The sequence below is a fragment of the Typopeltis vanoorti genome, chromosome 10, assembly GCF_054136105.1.
Source record: "Typopeltis vanoorti isolate ZY-2024b chromosome 10, IOZ_Tvanoo_1.0, whole genome shotgun sequence".
Lineage (NCBI taxonomy): Eukaryota > Metazoa > Arthropoda > Arachnida > Uropygi > Thelyphonidae > Typopeltis > Typopeltis vanoorti.
This window is the reverse complement of record NC_143558.1, coordinates 45,100,345-45,119,827: the sequence shown is the minus strand read 5'-3', so window position 1 is coordinate 45,119,827 and position 19,483 is coordinate 45,100,345. Positions and strand designations below refer to the sequence as shown.

General features: G+C 36.2%; 1 protein-coding gene across 1 annotated transcript in view; it reads right to left on the bottom strand.

The window, feature by feature from the left end:
- Nucleotides 1-19,483, bottom strand: part of LOC150102377 (glycogen phosphorylase-like) — a 479,880-nt gene that overhangs the window by 101,740 nt on the left and 358,657 nt on the right. The window contains exons 13-14 of the mRNA XM_090399808.1: nucleotides 19,186-19,392; nucleotides 5,309-5,530 (exon numbers count right to left, since the gene is read on the bottom strand). Coding sequence (XP_090255934.1) covers nucleotides 5,309-5,530; nucleotides 19,186-19,392 — 429 coding nt within the window. The remainder of the gene's footprint in view (nucleotides 1-5,308; nucleotides 5,531-19,185; nucleotides 19,393-19,483) is intronic.

The following is a 19,483-nucleotide window of genomic DNA, read 5'->3' as shown; positions in this document are numbered from 1 at the left end:
AGGTAGCTGAATTTTTTATATAAGAAAAAGATTTTCCTGTTAGGTGTTTTAAGGAAGAGGCGAGATATTTAGACACGTTGTAATTTGGTGATTCGATACCTTCTACTATTGGTCTTAGGGGAGTATGGATTTTATGGATCCTCGGAAGTCTGTATAATCATGGGATTGAAGGGTGCACAGATTTGAGAGAAAGACAGATGTGCCTTGGTAATTCTGAAGTAGTTTTTAGAAGATTGTTGGTCCTGTTATGAAATTCTCTATTGGGATCACTATTAAGTTCAGAATAAGTGTCTGTCTCCAATAATTTAAGTATTTTGTTGTGGTAGTCAGTTTTGTTCAGGATGACTGTGGCATTCCCTTTGTCAGCTGGGAGAATTATGATATCTTTATTCTTCTTTTAAGTTTTTAATGGCTAATCTTTTACTATGAGAAATTTTATCAGGAGTGGGTCTTGCATTATTTATCGTGAATATAGCTTTCATATGTAGAAGGTTTGCTTCTTGGGTTGGTAGTGAGGATGCAGCTTTTTCTTCCCATTCTCTTTCTTCTGCCGATGAAAGAGAATGAGAAGATTTGTTTATAACTACTTTTTTAAACTTAAAATTAAATTTAAAATTAAACTTATCAAAAGGTTCGATTATCTTAGATGCACGCAAGATCATTCCTCATCTAATTATGCTTCTACCTTTTCTAAAAAAGTAGTTATAAACAAATCTTTCCATTCTCTTTCATTGGCGAAAGAGAATGGAAAGATTACAAAGGGCCTCAATTTCGTTCTCGCACCTACTTCCATATCCTTCATGAGGAACTTTTCCTCATGAAGATAAAAAAAGTTGCATCCTCACTGCCAACCCAAGAAGCAAATCTTCTACGCTATATTCACAATAGAAGAGCAAGCATTGGCTTCGATACACAATTCAAAGCTCAATTATTGCTGCGCAAGCTTAAGATGTCTACAAAAATAAAAGCCTAAATGGAATGCTTATAAATGTATGCATTTATTAACAAATAAATATTACTTCTTTCTCAATTATTGAGCTTGCGCAGTAAGCACAGCAAGCTTGAGAATTCGCCACTGCTAACAGGATAATCTTCTTCTTATATAAAAAAATTCAGTTGACTTCGTTTTGAAGATCTCAAACTAAACAAATCAGATTTAATGGCAAGTTTCAACATAGTGTCTCTTTCACAAATGTTCCAACCCAGGAAGTTCTCAATCTCCTTAAGAGCAATATCTAAGAAATTCTTCGCCTTACTCTCCCACTGTGTCAACTCAGGATACTTTAGATTCGAGGACAAGATCTTTGAACAAAACTCAGGATTAGCTATGGGCAGCCCACTCTCTCTGGTACTAGCAAATATATTTCTTGAAGACTTAGAAGAAAAAGTGATTAGGAGCAAACTCGACTTACTCGTCTGTTTGCTTACTTGGGAAAAAGGATTAAAACCAGGTTTAAAAAAAATTACTTGGTATCTTTAATATATATATATAGATAGATAGATAGATATTTTATACACACAACAATGTGATAAATTCCTTGGTTAAAGGAGATGCATATACAGTGATGCACTTAGATTTTTCGAAGACTTTTGACAGAACTGCCACATGACAAGATGTGCAGCTAAATTGAAACAGATGGGCTAAGATAACAGACTAGTGAGTTGAATAGTTGATTGTGTGTCAGAGTGGTATCAGCAGATTGTGAACAGAGGCATGTTATCCCAAAAGAGAAAGGTTACTAATGGAGTATCACAGGGATCTGTTTTCATTATTGTTTAACTTGTAAGTTAATGAAACTGGGACTGGCTTAACGTGGAGATATGCAGGAGTCTATGTGAGTGAAGCTATCAGTTTAATGTTGCAAAGTGCAAGGTCTTGAAATTTGGCAGGGATGGTTAGGAGAGTATTAATGGGGAAAATTTTGAAGTAGCTGGAAGAGAGATCTGGAAATGATGGTGAACAGAAACTTGAAATTTAATCTTACATTGCTAAAATTGTAAGAACATCACAGTGGATTATGGAAATAATGAGGAGGGCATTAACATGCAGAAGCAAAAGATTATGGTTCCCTTGTATAAGGCGTTGATCAGGGCCACATATGGACTACTGTGTACAAATTTAGTAACCTGGTTTTCGAGGAAATGAGGATGTTCTGGAAAGGGGTCCAGAGAAGGTTTATTAAGTCAGAATAAGGTCTATGGAATGTTATATATGAGGAGAAATTGAGGGAATGTAATTTGCAAAACCTTGTGAATAGAAGAGGGGATATGATCGAGACATATCCCCTCTTCTTTTATTCACAAGGTCCATACTCCCTCTTGCAAACAGTTCTTTGACTACATTGAGGTTAAATGTTAATAATAATAATCATGCCAAATTATTTGGTTCCTTGCATCCTTCTCAAGATACAGATTATACTAATGCTGTGACTATTCCCTATATCTGGAGCACCTTATTAAAAATAGTCAGAACATTAAAAACCTCTTCACTGTTTGTCAAACATTATATGATGCTGTAAGCCCTCAGAAAAAAAAAAAGAAAAAAAAAACACTATGTATCACTGCAACAAATACAAACTTTAAAGACTTTTTTTTGTTTTTGGAATCAGGAATATATTCAAAAAACCAAGCAAATCTATCGAGTTATCCCAAAAGTAATGTTTTTTTTATGCTGTATGTGTCTCAGCTTGTCTACACATGAATTTTTAAAGCTTTATAAGTACTGTCAAGCTGAGGCAGCCTCATTCTAAGGAGTTCCACCTTGCAAGAACATCATATACAAGTTATTGTTTAAATAATTCTTTATTACTATGGAGGTCACTGAAGAGTTAATTAGGCACATCATGCTTTATGAATTCAAAAAAGGCAACAATGTTGCTAACAATACAAAAAAATGTGCAAGAAGTATGGCAATAATGTTTTGAATGTGTGAAAGTGTCATCGATGGTTCCAAAAATTTTGACAAGAGGACTTTAGCTTGAAAGACTGCCCTAGATCTGGGCACCCTGTCTCTCTCAATAATGGTATGATGCAAGCTGCTATTGCAAGAAATGGCAACACAACTGTTGAAGATTTAGCAAAAGATCTTAATTCATCCTCATCAACCATCCATTGCCATTTGACATTACTTTTGGGATGACCTTATATATAAATATGGTAGTGTTAAACTTCCCAAGATCTGAAAAACAATTATTCTTAGACTTTCAATTATTGTGTCTTTGTGTGTTATTACAATTTTTTTATTGTATCTCAGAAGTCTCTGTGACAGAGACAAATACTGGAACTATTATACCCGTGTTTATTTATTTTGGGGCTGTTCTTATTCCATTAAATCTAATTATGAGCTCAACCAGCACTTAAGCCTTAATAAACATCTCGACATGTAAGTATTTGATCGTACCCTATAACACACTCCTAAAAGGAACAAACTTAATGGCAGAAGACAATTATACAGCAAATGCAATTCTAGGACAATTTATGGTGGTGAGAAGAATTTTTCTTTCACGAGAGTGATATTCCTAGCAAACTCTATAATGAGGAAAATGCGCAAAGGCAAATAATACTCAATCAAAAAAAATGGGATCTGCTTAGAGTGTCACATAATGGAGTAACCTCATTTTTCATTTCTTTCTTTTTCTTTATTTGCTAATTATGTAGTTTTTTAGGAGTATCTTTTGTGTATTTTGATTCTTATTTATGGAATCAGCCTCAGCCCTAAGAAACTCTTCAAACCTCAACAAATTTGGATGTATGCGACTGCCCCAAATTTGGGAGGGCTTACATCAGCAGACCTTCAGCCCAACGGCCAAGAACACCTACTTAGCCCACTAGAGGGCACCATCAGGACTTTTGGAGAATAATAGCTTCATATCTTCATTCTCAGGTACCGTGTTGTAGCGCCTACGTGCACGTGCCTTTTTTTTTGTAAGTTCCTTTTGAAAATGGCAACGTGACGTTGCCAAAATATCGGAAATATTTATTAAAGCGTAATTTAATTTATATTCATATCTACGTTGTTCAATTCCTTAAGTAATTTAATAATTATACACTACCATTTACAGATTATCAATACTGCAGCACTATATGCAAAACATATCATTATTATTAACAGACCTCCATGGAGTCAAGAGATTCGTCATGGAAGGTCTCACTCACTCACTCACACACAGCTCATGGTACTTTGACTTAAATACATTCACCGTCCCTGCAATCATCACACTCTCAGGGAATGCATTCCATCACTCACCACACTCCATGCAAAAAATCTACTCCTCGTCCCTTGCTCACACCCATCTTATACACTTCCAGGGATGGCGTCTCGTTCAACCTTGTCTCCGGATATTCTATGAAAAATCTCATCCACATTAATCTGATAATTATCCCTTACCAACTTATATGTTTTGATTATATCTCCCCTCTTCCTTCTATCCACCAGGCTCTGTAATTTGCATTCCAGCAATCTGTTCCTCATATTCCACATTCCAGAAACCAACTTAGTCAATTGCCTCTCAACCCTCTCCAACATCTCATCCTTTTGAAAACCTGGTGAGTAAATCTGTGCACCGTAATCCATATACAGTCTGATTAAAGTCTTGTACAATGGAATCAAAACGTCTAATTTCTACACATGAGTGTTCTCCACATCATTCCAATAAAATATCCAGAGAATTTCAGGTCCCTTTCCACGATCTGTAACTCCCAGATCTTTCATTACTTCCACCTCCTCTAAAATATCCCCACCAATCCTACACTCTGCATCCCATCTTTGTTTCCAAAATTTAAACCTCACACTTTGCAAAATTAAATTGACATCTCCACATACTCGCCCATTCAGACAGTCTATTTAGGTCCTCTTGCAAAGTTACATCTGCTCAACTTCTCATAACTCTCTCCAACTTTGCATCATCTGAAAACAACTGTATATCACCATTTAAGCCCTTTCCAATGTCATTTATATACAAATTAAACAACAACAATGGCCCCAAAACAGATCCTTGGTACATGCCACTTGTGACTTTCCTCTCTGGGATATCGCTCTCCCACACACAACCTATTGATACCTATCAGACAGCCAATCTCCAATCCAATCCACTAATCTATTATTCAACCCAGTCTGATCCAATTTAACTACTAGTTTGTCATGTAGTAATCTATAGAAAGACTTTGCAAAATCGAAATATACTACTATATATGCATCCTCCTTGTTCAATGTATTCGTCACCTTGTTATCCTTATTTTTATTTATTTATATATTTATTTTTTTGTTACTTTCAAAGGCTGTCATATATGCAAATTAAATGTCACTTACCATAAATTTCATATTACCAGTTCCTGAAGCTTCTGTTCCTGCTGTAGAAATCTGCTCACTAAGATCAGCAGCAGGCATAATTTTCTCAGCCAGAGTAACTCTGTAGTTTTCTAAAAAGACTACTTTCAGCTTATCTCCTACTTGAGGATCAGTATTCACAACATTACCAACAGCACATATTAGTTTAATAATTTGCTTAGCCATATGATAACCTGGTGCTGCCTGAAATAAAGAAATATGAAATTATTAAATTGTAAAATATTAATATAGAATAATAAAGCAAAACACAAAAAGCACTAGGATTTACTTGGATTAAGTGAATATAAATACACTTAAAACATTCAACTATTTAAAGCTATGATAAAACATCATAGCTTTTAAATATGTTAATATGTTTCTTGTAACGTCTTTTAACATGTTACAAGAAACTCATGAGGCTAGGGATTTTGGCATAATAGTGGATAGGAATTTGAAGTTCAAAGGTCACATAGCAAAAATTGCAAATACAACTCAGAGGAAAATTGTGACATTGAAGTGAACCTTGACATTAAGGAAAAAGAAGTCATTTTGCTTCTTTACAAGGCCTTGATAAAACTACAGCTGGACTTCTAGATTCCAAAGAAATAAAGAAGCTGTGGAAAGGGTGCAAAGAACAGTTATAAAATTTAGATCAGAATTATAGAATTTAGATTATGAGGACAGATTGCAAGCATGTGGACTACAGACTCTGGTTAGCAGAAGAAAAAGGGATGATATGAGAGAGAGGTCTATGAACTTCTGAATGGGTGTCATAGGATATCATATGATGAAATTTTTTGTTATATGGAAGGTGGGGAGAGAACCTGGGGGGGGGGGTAGAATCCATGGCAGTTAAGTTTGTTCGCAGTTAGGAAAGGGATCATCAACTTATATGTTCAGTCATATTCCAACTTCTTTTTCTACTCACAAGGCTCTGCAAGTTACATTCCATAGACCTGACTCTGACTTAGTAAACCTTCTCTGGACCCTCTCCAGAACATCCTTATTCCCTTGAAAACTAGGCATCCATGATGATCTCCATCATCATGGAGATCATCATGGATGATCATCAGAGCAGTCCAATATCCAGGAAAAGAAAAGTTACTAGTGGTGTGCTTCGGGGTTTGTTTTAGGGTCATTGCTGTTTAACTTGTACATTAATGATATTGGTGAAGATTTGGATAGAGATATTCAGTTTGCAGATGATGCAAAGTTGAAACGAACCATGAAGAGTAGAGAAGATGTTGTGGCCTTACAAGAAGACTTGAATAAATTGAGTGATTGGGCACAGAAATGGGGATATGAGTTCAATGTTGCAAAATGTAAGGTTTTAAAATTTGGAAAACAAAAATGGGATGCAGAATTTATGCTTGGTGAGGATATATTGTCAGAGGTGGAGTAAATAAGAGATCTGGGAGTGATAGCGGATAAGGATCTGAAATTTAGAGGATACATAGGCCAAGATTGTGAAGACAACACAAAGGCTTCTGGGAATGATGCAGAGGACACTGACTTGTAGAAGTAGGGAGGTTCTTGTTCCATTGTATAAGGCTTTGATTAGGCCACAGATGGACTATTGCACCCAGATTTGGTCACCTGGTTTTCAGAGGGATGAAGAGATGGAGAGGGTCCAGAGGCAACTGACTAAGGTAGTTTCTAATCTCTGGACTGTCAAATATGAGAAAAGATTGAGAAGATGCAACTTGCAGAGTCTGGTGAACAGGAGGAGGAGGGGAGATATGATAGAAACCTATCATATACAGCAATAATGCTGGAGATGTTCTACAGAAAATAGTGAGAGATCAGGGGAGAACCAGAGGTCATCCCTGGAAGCTGTATAAGGAGGATGTGAGTAGGGAAGTGAGATGCAGGTTTTTTCATGCAGAGTTGTGCATTGTTGGATTCTGAATATATAGAGATTAGAGTAATTATTATTTGGTTTAGAATCCAACATGATCTTCCATCACAAAGGCTAGGCTTGTAAATATTATTTAATGTAAACAACTTATTTTACAATTTAATATTCATATGGTTACTTTAATTTTGTCTAATATCTAATTATTTAATCAAAGATATATGTATTAATAATGAAAAGATTGTATTAAATATTATTAAGCTATTTTAATTATTACTATGTTAATATTATAAGAATTTGTATTTGATAATTTAACTGCGCATTAATTGAAATGTAAATATTCTCTATTTATTCCTATTTGTAGAAGTTTAATGTTATGCAATAGCTCAATTTTATTATGTTTTGTTTTGTTGTCATGGAGACGTATGTAAGTAAGCGAGCATGTTTTTGGAACACCACGTGAGGAGAAGGTTTATTGAAAAGAATTTTAGAAAGAAATCACGAGAATAATTTAGGCGGGAAGAACAGATATATAAGCGATGAACGCTGAAATTATTATTTAATTAAGAGAATTAAGAGAGAGAGAAAGGAGAGGATTGGCATTAGGTTGGAATCGGAGCATTCGGCATTCGGGAATCACAGTGCGATAATAGCGAGTCGGCAAGTCACTCAAGCAGCTAATAAAGTCTACTAGTCGAGAAGCAGTTAGCTAATAAGTTGTAGAATAACAATTATAGCTACGGAAAACAGCTGAGAGACTATTAATTAGACTAGGGATACTTAAATTGAGATATAATTTCAGGGCCGACCTGTCAAGGACACACAGAATCTTGAAATAAAGCATCGAGTAACTAGAGAATAGTACAGGCTATAAAATTGAAGTTTACCATTAGCTGTGTTTAGAATTGTAGTGTCTAAAGAATTAATTGAATGCCGGAAGAGTGAACAACTGTGCATAGAAAACCTCAAGTTAAGGAATTATTGTGTGTTGCCTTATTTCATGAGTGATCAGTAGTACTTTATGCAACATTTGTTTATGTGTATTGTGACCGATGATTAATTCAGTTATTACTTAGAAGATTTATTTAATGAGTGCTGTTTAATGTTTAAGGTGTTTACAGTTATAAAAAGTGTTTGCGTATAAGATGATGAAGAAAGAAGATTGTCGGTAAGATTATTCCAACCGTTAATATTCCTATACAGAGAAGTGTGAGAGTTTCATCCTAGAATTTCCTTATACTAACAGTAACTATTGAGGAAGTTAGCTAAAGTGTAAATTTAAAAGTGTTTGTTTGTGAAGAGGTATTACTGCAATTTTTGTTGTATTTGGAACTTAAGGAACTGTGAGAAGACTGTATTATAGAGATAACAGATTTACCATTATATGAGTTGAATGATTGAATTTACCTGAGGAGTTAAAATGTTTGTGATATCTTAATTACTGATTTGAATTTAAGTGTAAAATTTGTGATTCTAAAATTAAATGTTTGTTTTTGTTAATCAAAAGTTGTATTTTGCCTGAATCTCTTTTACTGCACCATTCATAAAATATTTGAACCAAAGCGGGTGAATTAAGTAAGTCAAATATACTCGGCCAGTATATATTTTAAGGAGAAATAGTTGAAGGTTGATTTTTCTTCAATTCTTGAACTAATTCAGATATAGAGCGGCGCAGTCTTTAAATATAAATTTTCTCTATATTTGAATTAGAAACCAACTAGCAACTTATTATTTTGTTTAAGAACATCATAGTGATTAACATGTCGGATCCAAAGTATAGATTAAGAAGAAGTAGGATCCAACAGCATGATTAGAATGCCTTGCCTGAAAGTGTGGTGTCTGCAGAGAATTTGAGTGTGTTTAAAGTACGGTATGATGAGCTGTATGTTTGATAAAAGGACCTCCCAGATGAGTCTTTGACTCCATGGGGTTTACTGTAATAATAATAATAATCATATCCTCTCATCCATCCAAGCTAGCACGGGTGAAATCAAGGCTTACAGCCAATTAATGCAGTCAGGTTGCCACTCCTTGCTGCATCCACCAAGGACAGTATTTCTGACTGTAATCTGTGTATGTTAATGGGGCCGGTTTGACTGTTCTGGAGAACGAAAAACTTTAGTTTTGGGGAGGGAAAAAACCCTACCTCCGTATGAGACCAGATAACTTAGCCAAATGTGACCAGATAAAGGTTCCTCATGTCGATGATGGGAATTGAATCTGGGTATTACCAACCAAAGTGCTTTGTCTATACTGACTGAGCTACTGATGGAGGCACAATCCAAATCCTGATTAAAGCCTTGTACAAGTATTATTGCCATAATCTGTTGTGATGTTCTTACAATTTTTAGCAATGTCCCTTCCAAACTTCAACTCTCTATCTACCATCACTACCATTAATCTTCCAGCTCCTTCAAAATTTCTCCATTAATTATATACTCTGCATTCCAACCTTTCCTGCCAAATTTGATGTCCTTGCGCTTTGCAACATTAAACTAATAGCTCAACTCACATAGACTATTGAGATTCTCTTGCAAGGCCACAACATTTGCTCTACTTCTCATAGTTTCTTTCTTCCCAACTTTGCATCATTGGCAAACAGCTACACATCTCCAGTTAAGCCAGTCCCATGTCATTAAAATACAAGTTAAAAAAATAATGGTCCAAAACAGAAGCATTGCAATAACCTACTCTTTCATTTCTCTTGTTTTCTCAACAAACACATCTGCCACATTCATCCATCCATACATAAAATTATCTTCCTGACAATGAACAAACTTAGTAAGAGTCATCACAATGCTAAACACACTTGACTTTTGCATATGAGTCTAGTTGTTCTAGTTCTTACCACAATTGTTCTTGTAGATTAGCTTATACATTGGTAACTATCCTATCCCAATGGCTTTAACAGGCCTTTAAGGCCCACAACCTTCCAAGCATGCTTGGATTTCGTAATCCGAAATACGAGGATAGAATGGTCACTCCTATGCCTCAAGGTATTCTTGACTGTATCCCTGTGTGTTCAAGGGTCCGGTTTGCCTGCTTGCGGGATGAAAAACACCAGATAAACTGGCGGAAAAAACCTTACTGCCCGCGCCCAAGACCGGCTAACTTGGCTATGGCTGAGGAAGATCCTTCAGCTCCTCACGTCTCCGACGGGAATCGAACCTAGGACACTCCTTCTCCAGGCATATGGTTGCGAAGCGCAAAGCCACTAGGCTAACCGTGCGGACTATACATTGGTAGCACATGACTATTAAATTATTTCAGGAAATTACAACATATACTAAAATATTAATTAAAAGAAACTTTAATCAATACTTCTTATATTTCAGTAATATTCACATCATCATCTTCATGGGAAATTAAAACTATAACATTGACCCCACTCGTTAATCAATGAGTGGGGTCACTTTCTCAGCAAAATAACATGCAAGCAAACCACCCAAGCCAAAGAATGATAAATTTCAGAATTACATCACAAGTTTATTTATGTACAAGAGGAAACTGATTCCTGAAAAAGTAAGCATAATGAAATTTATTTATACATCATAAAGGCAAAATTGAAATATGAGAAAAGATTGGCTCTTAGACACAAGGAAAATCCTAGGGGATTTTTTAGCTATGTGGCCAGTAGGAGGAGAAATGACTGTGGAAGAATGGCATTGTGGGATAAAAATGGGAATAGAGTGACAGATGCAGAGCACATAGTGGAATTGTTCAATGAACACTTGATTGGAGTATTTCATCCTGGAGGAGTCAATTTGAATACTAGAGGGATAGGGCAGGTTTGAGGTTTAGAGGTACAGGAGGAGAGTGTGTTTCAAATACCGAGTAGTCTGGATGTCAATAAAGCTGTGGGACTGGATGGTATTTCACCACAAGTTTTGAGGGAATGTACTAGGGAACTGACAGTGCCTTTCACCTGGCTTTTCAATGAAAGTCTAGCTACAGGAAAGGTGCCCATGGAATGGAAGGAAAGTAAGATAGTACCATTGCATAAGGGTGGTAGCAGACTGGAAGTGTCTAATTATAGGCCAGTTTGTGTGTCAGCAGTAGTCAGTAAGATCTTGGAGAAAGTAGTGAAGGACCGTATACAGCATTGGGCAGATGAGGGCAATGTTATCTGTGAGAGTCAACATGGATTTGTGAAGGGGTGTTCTTGTTTTAAGCAAAGGCATCTGACAGGGTGCCACATGCTAAGCTGATGTTTAAGTTGCAGCACATGGGTCTGGATGTCAGATTGGTCAACTGCATTCAGGATTGGCTGACTGATAGGTATCAGAGAGTTGTGAATGGTGGAACAATATTAAAGAGGCAGAAGGTTACAAGTGGGGTTCCACAGGGCTCAGTACTGAGACCTATATTGTTTAACCTTTATATCAATGACATTGTCCGTGGATTGCAAGTGGATATTCAATTGTTTGCAGATGATGAGAAGCTGGGAAGGGTTATTAGTAATAGAGCAGATGTGGTAGCCCTGCAAGAGGATTTGAATAAGCTAGACAGATGGGCAAATGAATGGGGGTGTCGGTTTAATGCAACAAAATGTAAGGTCTTGAGGTTTGGGACACATCGATGGGATGCTGCATACTCTATGGGAGGAGTTAAACTGGAGGAAGTAGGGGAGACAAGAGATCTGGGGTTGATGATTGATAGAAACCTGAAATTTAGGGGACATATTGCAAAGGTAGTGAATGTAACACAGAGGATTGCTGCAATAATGAGAAGAACACTGACCTGCAGAGATAAAATAGTTATCATTCCATTGTGCAAGACTCTGACCAGACCACACTTAGACTATTGTTCTCAGATCTGGTCCCCAGGATTTGAAGGGGATAAATTAACTGTGGAAAGGGTACAAAAGCAGATAACAAAGATGGTGTCAGGATACGATGTTAGTTATGAGGATCGGCTGAAGGAGTGTGGACTGCAGAGTTTGGTGGATAGAAGAAGGAGAGATGATATGATTGAGACTTTTAAACTGTGAAGAGGTGGGTACAATGTTGACACTGGGAAGTTCTTTCGCTTGTTTGAACAGCAGGAAGGAGTCATGACAAGGGGCCATCCCTGGAAGTTACGAAAAGAAACTGTGAGAAAGAGGGTTAGGAGTGGTTTCTTTGCATAGAGGGTGGTTGAACAATAGAATGCATTGCCTGATGAAGTGGTGAAAGCGAGAACAGTCAATGCGTTTAAGGAGTGGTATGATAGACTTTGTGTTTCCTAGGAGAGACCTCCCTCGATGAGTCTTGATAGACTTGTGTTTCTTAGAAAGGACCTCTGTGATGAGTCTTTTGACTCCATGGAGGCCTGAATAATAATAATAAGAAGAAGAAGTATATTCTAAGCATTGGATTATTCTCTCATACCCTCTCTGACATTGATATTACAGCAATCTAAACTCTCACCAGATACAGAGATACCAATTCCCTTCTCATTGATAGTTTTTGGTTTCCTCCTTTTCTATATGTTCTTGTCATAAAACATTTTTTTTTCCTTTAAAAACATTTAAGGCCTCAAAAGAAAAATAGTTTCTCTTCTCATCCTGCTTTCTTTCACTTTGAATCCAAGTGGTTCAGTTCCTCTCTCTCTCTCTTCAATTTTTAATGAGGAAAGTAAATTAAATATGATAAAAAGAAGATGACAGAATAAGTAAGACTAATGCCATGGAGTAGTTGAATAAATATGAATGGAACAAGAGATAACGTAGCTAAAACAATCTGGTAGCATATAAGACAGCTAACCACTGATTGATGATCTAGATATTCAAGTTCTCAGGAAAATTAGAAGAGTAAACGAAGGGAAGACAATACTAAAATAAAGATATTTTTAAAAATAAGTTGTTTCAAGATTGGATACAGAACAAGTAGACATATCAAGAGTGAAATACAAATAAACATAATTTTCCATGTGGATCTTCCCGACAGTGGGATATAAAATATGTCATAAGATTTCTCTGAATTCTTGCCATTATTTTCTCAGTGCAAATGGTATGACACTAAGAGAGAAAGGGAATGGAATGTTAAGGAGCTTGCTTTTGAGGTGACTGATGAAAGACATTTATTATGATATTTTCCATTTTTTTTTTTTTTTTAAGAAAAGAAGGATGATATCAAATGCAATAGAATTAGAAATGGAAAGAGCATGAGGACTAAAAAAGAAGTATGAGTGTGGGATAAACAAAGTAAATAATTATTACCCTCATCCCAGGATCTGACAATACTAAGGTGTGAAGAACAACTTTTCCTCCTCCCAGCTACCTTCCTTCCCATCAATTTTAATTATATTCCAAATCACTATCTTTCATTCTTTCTTTCTCATATGCCTTCTGTTGGCCACCACCACAAAGAAAACTAATGCAACTTGATCTAAAAGAGGGTGGCTATTTTCTTTTAGGTCACCTGAGATGCTGAGAAACAATGTGTGACTTATGGCACCTAACAAATCTAAACCTCGGAAATCTAAAATAAGGATGGACATGATGTTAATACAATCAATCTAATGTATGCTGAGTTTTGTGGTCAGTCTACAGTAACGAAATCCCCTTTGCCTATACCTTCACATTGGCAAGCCTGTGAGATGTCCTGGATATATTCTACAGCTAATAGTATTAAACCATCAGGCCAAAGGAAACCATTCTCCAGTGAACCCACAGGGGAAGAGGCTGAAGTGGAACATCTGTGTCTCTCTGAGGAAAAGCCAAGCATCTTTACATTAAGCACCACTAGATGGTGGATGAAGTTCATATAGTGTAACAATTTGAATTTTCATCCTATAACTTAGCCCATTTCAAAGCTGCTGTACCCAATGATATTCAAAACAAAAACAAACATAATGCAACTATGCTTGCTAGGAAAGGAAGACAGTGCTGTCTTTCATAGACATTTCTATCTTTCTTTTCTGCTCATATTAAAGCTAAAATAGTTGCAAGAAAATTATCAGCAATATAAAAACTTATTTTGTTAATTTTGTTGGAATCATAATCAATTAGATAAGAAAGTGTGGCAAATGTGATTAAGGTCTTCTGCAAAAGATATCCAGTTAGAACAGAAAATAATATTTCAGATTGGTAAAAGCAATTTAATTTAAAGTTGAAACAAGAAATATGTAGTTATGGAAATGAAAGTGAATGAGCTGAAAGTATTGAAATATTCAGTCATCTAGATACTAATAAGGAAGTAGAATTAGAAATAATTTCCTCAAGTGATAACCAGAGTGATGTTGAAGTAATCTAATGAACGCAAATATCCGATATAAAGTTAATTAAACTCTATGCTGCATATAGTACTACAGCAGTCTATTAAACAATCTAACTGTAATAGTCTTTTGACAATATAAAACTCTCTCTGAGAAGTAATGTGAAAATTATAATTTTTATTCCTTTCTTTTAGGCTTGCACGGTGATCCGAATGCATTTTTGGAAATTATGGAGACAACTACCATGTTTGAATAAAAACTTTAGTTTACTATTACTAAAATTTTACAATTCGACGTTTCGACCTTTATGTTAAGGTCATCTTCTGGAGCGTACAAATATACACAGGAAACAAGCTATACTACAATCATACTGGTTCGTTAAAGACACTGACTAACCGCTACCACAATTGTTGGCCTGACCTCTGGTGGAAAAAAAAAAAAAAAAAAAAATATATATATATATATATATATAAAAAAAAAAAAAAAAAAAAATTATACATCAACGCTAAAGTCCTATTATTTGTGTTGTCTACTATATACATATATTAACATTATATTAACATCATTCCAGCCAGTTGGAGTGGAATGGTTTCTAATAATAGCAGATTGGCTAGAGTCCTGACTTGTGTTGAATCTTTCAAATTAGGTTGGCTGAATGTGTGCCATCCAGATCCTTGGAATTTTCATACCATCTTTATTGTTGATATTTGGGTGGTTTATCAGGATTTCGCAGGATTCTTTAAATTTTCTTTCGTACCATGTTTTTGTACGTTGTAAGGAGCAGGTGCTTTTCCAGTTGATTTGGTGTAAGGTGTTGAGTGCGTGGTCTGAGAGGCCTGCTTCACCATAATGGTTATATTTAATGTGTCTAATGTGTTCTTTTTTGCGTATAGGGATTGTCCGTCCTGTTTCACCAATGTACGGTAAGTTACAGGTGCAGCGGATGCAATAGACTCCAGGATGTGCTAATGGGAGGAGAGGGTCCTTAGAGGAGCTGAATATGGTTTTAAGTTTAGTGGGTGGTTTAAAGGTGGCATTAAGGTTATAATGTTGTAGGATTCTGTTGATTTTTTCTGATAACCCTTTAATGTATGGGATGGCTATGGTTTTACTGTAGTCTAGATTCGTTTTTGTTGTGGTTTTATAGAGTATTTTATTAACAGTATTTTTGTTATAGCCATTGTTTATGAATGTGTCACTAATGATTTTTAGTTCTTGTTTCAGGGCTTGCTGGTTAGAGCAAATAGTTGTGGCTCTGTTTTTAAGGGTGTTTATGACTCCATATTTTTGTGCTGGGTGGTGATATGAATTCGCATGTATGTATTGGCCCGAACTATGTTAACCAAGACATTCTACAAACACTTGAAAGAATTACTGACAATTCGGCCAAGCATACCCTGGAAAAGAACAAAGAAAAACTCGAGAAAAAATTTCACAGGTTGAAACAACGGCAAAATATGGCGGCCAATCAGAGGACTTCCTCCCCGAGAAACAACAATGAACAACAAACAAGGGAGACAAGGAGCGACCAACCACCGACAAGCAAGAACCATGTGATCAACTTATCAAGCCACACCCTGAACAACGGCGAACTCACGCTGCTGAATAAAGGACTGAACTACGCAATAGCGCCTAAAAAGGTAAACAAATTAGATTTTATCTACCACATTGAAAGAGGCATCAGATCCCTACCTAACAACATAGCAGACAAAATACGACTAGAAACCAGTAATGTCCTAAATACCAAGAAAACCATACAGAATAACCTGACTAAAACAGAATTAGCAGCAATTAAATCGTTAAAAGCCAAACAAAACATAATAATAACGAAAGCTGATAAAGGCAGTGCCACTGTTGTCCTTGACAGGTCAACATACATACTGCAAATGAACCAACTAGTAGCCGATAACAACACATATAAAATGGTGAATTATAACCCAACAAAGAGGATAAAGGATAAAACAGAAAAACTATTAAAGTCCGTCACTTCTTGGCCACCAGACACAGTTAAAAAACTCAAACCCCACTACACCCCCCCCCCAGAATATATGGGGTTCCGAAAATACACAAACAAAATGTGCCCCTTCGACCAATAGTGGAAGGAATAGACAGTCCCAATTACCACCTAGCCAAGAAATTAGCGCCAATACTCAAGGAGTTGGTAGGTCATTCCCCCTCCTACGTAAAAAACACACAACACTTTATAAACATAATCAAAAACATAACACTCGACAAAGATGACTTATTAGTCAGTTTTGACGTTTCTGCCCTTTTCGCTAATGTCCCCATCAATGACACAATTCTCCTACTACAGAACAAATTTCCGCCCGACATTACGGCCCTCTTTGCCCACGTACTAAAGTCCGGTTACTTCGTGTGGCAAAACAAATTCTACCTACAAAAGGAAGGTACGGCCATGGGCTCACCATTATCCCCCCCCAATCGCGAACTTCTACATGGAAACCTTTGAGCAAAGGGCTCTTGATTCCGCCACGCTTCGACCGACAATCTGGCTCAGATACGTTGACGACGTGTTCGCGATCTGGCCGCACGGTCGACAAACGCTAAACACATTCCTCAGCCACCTAAACAAACAACACGAACGCATACAATTTACCATCGAAATCGAAAACCAAAATTCGCTCCCGTTCCTAGACACACTAGTTACACGTCTTCCTTCAGGCAATCTATCCTTCACAGTCTACCGAAAACCTACACACACGGGCCAATACATACATGCGAATTCATATCACCACCCAGCACAAAAATATGGAGTCATAAACACCCTTAAAAACAGAGCCACAACTATTTGCTCTAACCAGCAGGCCCTGAAACAAGAACTAAAAATCATTAGTGACACATTCATAAACAATGGCTATAACAAAAATACTGTCAATAAAATACTCTATAAAACCACAACAAAAACGAATCTAGACTACAGTAAAACCATAGCCATCCCATACATTAAAGGGTTATCAGAAAAAATCAACAAAATCCTACAACATTATAACCTTAATGCCACCTTTAAACCACCCACTAAACTTAAAACCATATTCAGCTCCTCTAAGGACCCTCTCCTCCCATTAGCACATCCTGGAGTCTATTGCATCCGCTGCACCTGTAACTTACCGTATATTGGTGAAACAGGACGGACAATCCCTATACGCAAAAAAGAACACATTAGACACATTAAATATAACCATTATGGTGAAGCAGGCCTCTCAGACCACGCACTCAACACCTTACACCAAATCAACTGGAAAAGCACCTGCTCCTTACACCATACAAAAACATGGTACGAAAGAAAATTTAAAGAATCCTGCGAAATCCTGATAAACCACCCAAATATCAACAATAAAGATGGTATGAAAATTCCAAGGATCTGGATGGCACACATTCAGCCAACCTAATTTGAAAGATTCAACACAAGTCAGGACTCTAGCCAATCTGCTATTATTAGAAACCATTCCACTCCAACTGGCTGGAACGATGTTAATATAATGTTAATATATGTATATAGTAGACAACACAAATAATAGGACTTTAGCGTTGATGTATAATTTTTTTTTTTTTTATATATATATATATATATATATATTTTTTTTTTTTTTTTTTTCCCACCAGAGGTCAGGCCAACAATTGTGGTAGCGGTTAGTCAGTGTCTTTAACGAACCAGTATGATTGTAGTATAGCTTGTTTCCTGTGTATATTTGTACGCTCCAGAAGATGACCTTAACATAAAGGTCGAATTGTAAAATTTTAGTAATAGTAAACTAAAGTTTTTATTCAAACACGGTAGTTGTCTCCATAATTTCCAAAAATATAATTTTTATTATTATTTGGTAATCTCCACGGAGTCAACAGACTCATCATGGGAGGTCTACTCAACCCAACAACATGTCTATCATAATGAACTTTGAAACTATTTACACTACCTGCACTCACAACACACTCAGGCAATGCATTCCTCTTACTAACTTACTAATAACTCTCCATGTAAAAAATCTGCTCTTCGCTCCCTTCTTCACCACATCCCTATACAACTTCCAGAGATGGCCCCTCGTTCTTCCCATCTTAACGTCCACTTTTTTTTTATAAGTTCTTCTGTATTAATCTGATAGAATCCCTTAACTAATTTGAATGACTCTATCATATCTCTTCTTTTCCCTCCTTTCCACCAACCTCTGTAATCCACATTCTTCATATTCAACACTCCAGAATACTGATATCACTTTAATTATTCATCTTTGGACCCTCTCTAGTGTTTCCACATCACAATGAAAACTAGCTGACCAAATCTGAGCACAATAGTTCACATATGGTCTGACCAATGCCTTATATAGATGCATCACCACATCTCCTTATCCCTACATGTCAATGTATTTTTTTTATCATAGCAGTAATACAACGTGCAGTCTTTGCAACACATGTGATATGCCCTCAGAACTTCAGTCCACTGTCCACCATCACTCCAAGATCCCAAATCTCATCTGCTTTCTGAAGTACAGCTCCACCAATACAGTATGTAGCCTTATGTCTCTGTATCCCAAAGTATAACACCTTGTGCATTTATTAACATTAAAACTGCAACCTCACTCATTTGTCCAAGTTAAAAGGCAATTCAAATCTTCGTCTAGAGAATTCACATCAGCACTACTCTTGATAATTCTACCTAACTTTGCATCGTCAGCTGTGAAATGTAATAACATAAAATTAATTTACATGAATGTCATTTTTCAATCAGTATTTGCAAACATCTTATATCTCTAATATAAATGTAAAAACAAAAATTAATCAATATACTAACCTTTCCACCAATCATGACAGTTCGGGGTACAAACGGTGCATTTGGATTTGCTTTAATACGATTATACATGACAATAATATGAAGACAATTGAGTAATTGTCTTTTATATTCATGAATTCTCTTCACTTGAATGTCAAACAACGAAGCAGGATTAATTTCAATTTTATACTGTTTTTTTAACAGTTCAGCTAACTTTACTTTGTTTTCCTATCAAAAAGAGAACAAAAATTATCACAGCTCACAAAACTTTTTATTACATAAACATGGCAAATACATAACAAATGAGATCAGAAACTTA